Source organism: Zonotrichia leucophrys, chromosome 10 (assembly GCF_028769735.1).
Source record: "Zonotrichia leucophrys gambelii isolate GWCS_2022_RI chromosome 10, RI_Zleu_2.0, whole genome shotgun sequence".
NCBI lineage: Eukaryota > Metazoa > Chordata > Aves > Passeriformes > Passerellidae > Zonotrichia > Zonotrichia leucophrys.
In genome coordinates, this window is record NC_088180.1 from 10441562 (window position 1) to 10448771 (window position 7210).

General features: G+C 43.3%; 1 protein-coding gene across 1 annotated transcript; it reads left to right on the forward strand.

The window, feature by feature from the left end:
- The first annotated feature begins 2276 nt into the window (after positions 1-2276).
- On the forward strand, positions 2277-6028 carry USP50 (ubiquitin specific peptidase 50). Its single transcript, XM_064722592.1, is given in 5 exon segments — positions 2277-2544; positions 2950-3145; positions 3751-3948; positions 4420-4562; positions 5659-6028. Coding segments are annotated over 5 exon segments (1095 nt in total). The 5' UTR covers positions 2277-2356.
- The last annotated feature ends 1182 nt before the right edge of the window (positions 6029-7210 follow it).

Consider the following 7210-nt stretch of genomic DNA (forward strand, 5'->3'; position numbering starts at 1 on the left):
GTGATCTGCCTCATACTTGCTGGGAAAAAAATCATAAATGGCAAGTACCCTTTAGGGAAGGAATTGGAAAAGTGTGGTGGCAAAGGGCAAAAACAAGTTGGTTTGAAAACGAAGCCTGACTCTGTTTGGACAGTGCCACATCCTGCTGATGTTGGGCAGTAGGAATATGAAAACTATTCCATGGAATTCAATTTGTCTGAGAACATCAAGTGTGGCTCCTCTGCTGAAACCTCATCAGTCTAGAAATGCTCTATAAATAGAGAAGTGTTGTGATCCTTTAGCTTATAAGTTTTCTTTACCAAAAAGGAGGAAAGTGATGGAACTGGAACTTCTGATAACTATTCAAGAAAAAAAGTATTGGCATATCTTCTTAGAACCTAGCTTTTAAATAGAGGGATATAATTCAAACCCTCTCTGATTATTTTTTAGTCAAAATCTGAAATGCTTTAGTGAATTTCCAACTAGGAGGGTATTTAAAAGGGTATTTATCCTATAGAGAAATTAATAAGCTACATAATTTAGACTTTGGTGGATTAATTAAAAGTCATTTGTTGACTGCTTTCTTGCAGTATTTAGGTGGTGAAACATTTCAGAGAAAACCAATCCTAAATTCACTGTGGTAAAATATATACAACCAGCTCTTGGGGAACTGGTTTTTTAGCTGCTGCTCAGCAGCCTTGTGGTTTGGAAAAGGAGGGGTTTGGTTTTTATGCTTGACAGTGATTTCCTACATGTTAAATCTTTGGGTTGCATCTCACTTAATGCCATAACTCTTAACACTGCAGGAATTTTGAGAGGGAAAAAGACTACAGCTGGAGACTTGGTAATAACAGTTCATATTAAATGTTCCTAAAAGACCAGCTGGGAAAAAACAGCACTTCTTAATATGTAACAAGGCTTCTGAAAAAAGTTCTGATGGTTTAATATTTCTTTTCTCGATTAACACTTTTCCTTGCAATAATCCATTTTGTGGTGAGAGTAATGGGAAGTTAATTCTCAGCCGCAGAGCTTGCAGTTGGTAGCATCCATGTGGATTTGTGTATCATGTTACATTAAAATAGTAAGTCAAAGTCTTGATTCAGATTACACAAAATGTGGGAATAAACATATCCAGTTCCATTTACAAAACTGAACCAGATTTTTGAGGGGTCAATAGCAGTGACAGCTGTCCCAGGAGTGCTGGAGACATCCTTTGAAGTTTTACAAGATGATTAGGAGGTGTTTTACATCACTTCATGGGCCTCTTCTGTGGGTACTTGTTACATTCCAGGTTGTCTGTTAAATAGGGAAAAACTGCTGCTCTCAGTGGCATGTGGAATTTAGAGATGAACTGCATTAACATAGCTAATTAAAAGCCATCTGCCATACCTTTTTTCTTCCCTCAGGAAAATCCTCATAACACCAAGAAGCTAATTCATTATGATGTTTTGAGGTAGTTCCATCCCTTTATGATCAACACTCTCGGTCATCACTGCCCTTCCAGCAGAGCATGGCAATAATAAATCCTAATCCAAGTGAGCAAACATGGATAAAGGTGTTGGGCCAAAGTTCCCTGCTCAGTGGAATGGAGCTCTCTTCCCAAAGTTTTCTGTTCTGGCTGGCACAGGGAAGGAGATAGAGGCAGGGCTGGCCAGGTGTGTTCCCTGGCCAGTGTTACCAGGTGACATCACAAGGGGCTGGGGCAGGAGATGCTGGGGTGACAGGATGGAACACGGGACTGAACACAGGGCACTGCTCGTGTTTTTTCTACGGAGATTGCTGCGGGTTTAGAGTTCTCTGCCCTGCCTCAGAATACAACATCAGCCTCTAAACAAGAACAGCAACATTGGTGAGCAGGTGTGGGTGGTGTAGAGTCTGTGTTCAGCATCTCAACTGTCTGATTGGGGATGGGGACACTTTGGCCCAGGACAGACTTATGCAGCCAGAAAACAAAAGTACTAAAATTTTCCTAGCATGAATTAAGTAACATTTTATAGCAAAAATCTGAAGAACAACCTGCTTCTAGTAGCATCTGGACTGCAACCTATGGTTTTAGAAAACAGGTGAGTACTGTACCCAAGGAAATGAAATATAATGTAATATGTACTATTAAGCATTTTGCTCTAAAAATGGCTATTCACAAGTGGTGGTAGTTTTTGAGTAATTGTGTATGCAGTAAAAGAGTGAATAGAATTTTAGGAATAAGTCTTAAAACCTCAGGTGTTTAAGTAACACCTCATAATGGCTTAGTGGGGAAGATGAAGAGTCTTTGCCACTATAAACCTGGTGAAAATAAATGTGAATGTAATTTTTAAAGAAGAAACCGTAGCATTTTAGATTCCCACTGGTGTGGATTTTTCTCACAGTAGGTGGAAGGATGGCATGGAAATGGAAGTACTCCCCCAAGGAACAGCTGGAGGACATGAGCAGCCTGCACCCAGGGCTCACAGGGCTGCAGAACCTGGAGAACACGTGCTACATGAACGCGGTGCTGCAGTGCCTCTGCAGCCTCTCCCCGCTCGTGCAGTATTTCCTCTCAGGGAAGTGGAACCCAGCCCTGCACCAGTGAGTCCGTTTGTTCTCCGTACTGAGGGCTCTCTGCTTGGCACTATTTTCCTGCCAAAGGATATGTGCTGTCATGAGAATGTCCAAGGTACCTGCCAGCTTCCCCCAGGCAGTTCCAGTCAGATTGGCCACCAGCTGGTTTCCTTCTCTGAGAGCCCAGCCCTTTTCCTTGCCGGTCCTTCAGCATGATACTTTTCTTCCCATATTGATGGTAATACCTGTTACTGTTGTCTTGATCATGATTCCTACCACTTTCTGGGATCTGCAGAGTCCCTCAAGCCAAGTGACAGCTGCCAGAGCTGTACTGTACCAGCATCTGTTTTCTCAGTTTCTGTACTGTGCTCCCATTTGAAGGCAGACACTCTTTTTTCATCCATCACCTGAAACTCTCCCCTTTTTTCCAAGGGAGATCGGAGAGTCTGCGACTGCCTTTGGCTGTCTGGTGTCTGACATGTGGCTTGGAGAGTTTGACTTTGTTTCCCCTGAGGCTTTTCACTCTGTCTTTGGGAAGCGGCACCCAGCTTTTAGCAGCAAGACTCAGCATGATGCTCAGGAGTTCCTCATCTGTGTGCTGGATGACCTCCATGAGGCTTTCAAGCAGGTGAGAGCCCAGCTGTGGTGTTTTGGGAACTACAGCTGTTTCCTCTGCATTTCATGACTTGGCATTCCATGTAATAATTGCCTATCATCCTCTTCTGAACTCTATGATGGGGCCACTAATAACTTTCCTTTTCTATCTTTGTTTCTGACCCATGGACGCACAATTATTAATTTGCTTCTTGTCTAATGCTCCATCAAATTGCAGCCCCACCTAAATGACAATGCTGGTATAGCTTCACTGTCCTACCTCTGCCTCTCCTTTCTCCTTCCACAGTTAATGTTCTTCCACTTTCTCATCTGCCTGAAAATGTCTGCCATGCCCCCATGTCTTTCTCCCCTGCAGAGCCACTGATAAAGAGCTTTTCAAGCAATTAATGCTATCAAATGTCTGAATTGTTGTATTTTTGTTACTTTTCTCTCAGAAAATGAATCAATCTTAGTCTACATGTATGAACCATCAAGTAACAGCATTTTAGAGCCATGTTCTGTGGCAAGACTAACAACTGATCAACCCAGGGAGTGGGCAGCACCTATTAAAATCCAGTGAAGGCACTTAACAAAACAATTGCTTATCTACATTTTGTCAATCTTTTTCCTTCTGTATAGCCAAGCCAAGAAAGATGGAGCTCTGCTGCAGGAGCAAGCACAAGGAGTAGCAGTGGCACATCTATTATAACACACTTATTTGAGGGACAGCTCAGTTATGCCATCAGGTGTCTGACATGCAAAGCCCTCAGTGACAAACCCGAGAGCTTCACCGTCCTCTCCCTGCCCATCCCTTCCACCAGAGTGTGCTCTCTGCAGGTACAACAGCCAGCACCTTCCTGCTGCTTTCTGCTTCAGCTGGGACTAGACGCTTAGACTAATAAGTTTTATTGGAAAAATGCAGGGCTTGCTTTAGTTACTTTGGTCTCCTGAGCACTAATGGATAGTCTTGGATCTGGTCCCTAGAGAAGTGGGGTGTCTTTACTGGTCTCAGAACCATGGAGGCTGGTAAGGTTACAAGAGCAATGCTCAAGAGTTGCCAGGGGATGAAGGATATTAAGATTATTCAATAGCAGCCGTGAAGGTTTTATTCCAATCATCCAGATATTTCTGCCTTGGTGGGGAGAATGGAAGCCAATCCTGGCTGCTTTGTCTTGTGAATCTTGTCAGCCTTGCTGCATCACACTTCAGTTAGGGGGAGCAAATTCATCTCTTATATTGCTTAGCACCTCCATGGGTGGAGGGAGATCTGTTCAATCAAGTGATGATTGGATTTTTTTCCTTTGACAGGACTGCCTGGAATGCTTTTTTCAGCCAGACACACTGACTCGGAACAACCAAATCTACTGCCACTGGTGTGGAAGCAACCAAGATGCAACAGTAACAGCCTCCATAACCAAGGCACCACAGATCATCATTTTTCATCTAAAGAGGTATAGTCTAAGTGAGGTAGGACATGGCCAGCTCCTGGGCAATGTGAGTCATGAAGGACAGTCACTTGTGTTTGCCTGAATGGAAACAAATCACTGCAAATAAGTGGGTTTAGTACTTTAGATACCTGAAAGCTAAAAGGGCCTTTACAGAAATACAGCTGTCAAACATGCAAGTTGCATTCCTGAATTTCATGTACGGTGCTCCGCCTGTGTCCTGCAGCCCACCAAATTTCTCCCTATACTTGGGATCCCCTCTCCAGAGGGAAGAGAACTGCACCAGGCAGTGACTGACTACAGCCCAGTGCAGTGGCTCATCCAGTCCCTGAATGATCCCTGTGAATCAATTCCTGTGGCAGCTCAGAGCCTGTGCCTTGGCTTCCAAAAGCAGGACTGACTGGTTTGCTTGCTGCTGCTGCAGTTGAGACTCTGGTTTTGTTTATCCCTTTTCTAAATCAGTCCTAAACAGAGTGATGCCTCAGCAAAGGAGCACCTGGGTTAGCAGATTTCACTAGCCACACATAGCCAGATGCTGAATTTATTCTAAAGAATTTTTTTTCTTAACAACTTTCCACCTATAAAGAAAACTACTCTGGGATGATTTGACTTCCCAGAACTATGTATCTGAAGTTCTTATTTAATTTTCCATTCAGCATCTGCTTTTCTCAACATTCTCAAAGGACATGTGGTCCCCAGCTGCAGCTGTTGGCCACACTGTGAATGTTTAAAAATGCAGTGATGTACTCAACGTTACAGAGGGAAGAGGGATGAAGTCTGGCATGAGAGAAGAGCTGACACTGGCACTGCAGTCCAGTCCAAAATGTTTAGGACACAGAGAGAGTGATGCACAGATATGACTTCAGTCTTTGACTAAAGGATCAGGAGGCAAGAGCTTTGCTTTTCTTGCTGGACATGTCATGAGGGTTTGGTGCATTTCTTGTGAGTTTACTGCAATACACAACATTACCAGAGATCTTTCTTTCAAATGCTGGGCAGTCAGTTGTTGGTTTTCCCTCCTCCCAGGAAAGTCAGTTAAGCAATGACCACAACACAATCAGAAGCTGAGGGTCATTTAAAATCGTCCAAAAATTCATTTCAGGTTTGCCTGGCAGGACAAGAACAGAAGGAAACTCTCAACCACTGTCTGCTATCCGTTCAGCGATCTGGATCTCTCTCCCTACATCTCCACATCGTGTAACAACAATACAGAGTACAGCTTGTGTGCTGTAGTGGTAAGCTTTGCCCTTCCTGCTTTTATTGGGAATGCCCTGGCTCATGGAGCAGATGAAGCCTGTGTTGGTTTGGACTGAATGTATAATGAATTATAATTTAATGTATGTTTTGTTGTACACTTTTTTCTACCAGCCGTGGACATAATCCAGTAACAGTACATAACTGAAGGACAGAGACATTATTTCTCCTTCTTCCCCAACATCCCAGTTTTAAAAGAATGCTCTCCTGGCACATAATGCCTCTTCAGAGTAAACTTGCAGGCTGATCCAGCATGAATCCTGGTTTTAAATAAGGCCATAGCTCACAACAATGGGGTCCTCTTATAGTGTCCTGCATTAGGGCTAATAGTTGGATTGCAAATATAACTGCAAAATAAATAAGCATGATCATCATCCATTAACTCTGGTTGAAAGAATTTATTTGAATTAACATTCCCTGCCCTAGGCCAAAAGGGGCTAGAACCCTCAGTGCCATCTTTTCCAAATGCATACATGAAACCATTGCCAGTTCCTAGCTTTGCCTGTAAGGAGACAGAACAGGAGTCTGGTTTTAACAGACTGTGTTGTTTGTTACAGAACCATGCTGGAGATCTGGATTATGGCCACTACACGGCCTTCTGCAAGCACTCAATCACCCAGCACTGGTACAGCTTTGATGATGCCCAGGTCACCAAGATCCCAGACTCTGCAGTGCAGGCTGACACAGCTTACCTCCTCTTCTACATCTCCCAAGGCTACTGACACCCTGTTAGTCTTGAAAAGGAACACTAGGTAGGGCAGCACCTAGAATTCACCAGCAGCATTAGCCAACTCCTGTTTCATCAATAAACTAGAGCATGTGCACCACTGATCAGCTGTTGTGGTCTTTCAGGAAGTGACTCCTAGAAAGGACAGTTACAGCCCTAAGCCATGACGGAATGTGCATCTGCTCCATGTGCACAAGGGCCAGGGCTGTTTTCCATGACACCCTTCTTGCACCCCTCAAAACAACATGGATGTTGAGCACACAGATGCACTTACCTGGAAATTCTTGTTTTTCTGCTGGTTAAGCATAGTAGGTTGTTCTAAGCTGCCTTTCAGAAACTAACAGAAGGATACCAAAGTGAAAGCACACAACCAGACCAGACTGTGCTACAGAAGAGAGGATGGAGTGACCATTAATACAGAAGAAAGAAAAAGGCATTGCTCTACTGATGTAATTTTTGTTTCTCCAGCACTTCAAACTTGTTTGCAACTTGCAAGCTTCTGGAAAACAATCAATATTGGCCTTAATTCCACCAGCAAGACAGACACAGACAGACAGGTAAAAGCTCAGAATGTAAGACTTTTGAATGCCAACCTTATCAGAAAAGGAAAACTAACCCTAATCCATAGCAGAGAAATATGTAAGATGCAACTAAAAGAAGTTTTTAAACTAAT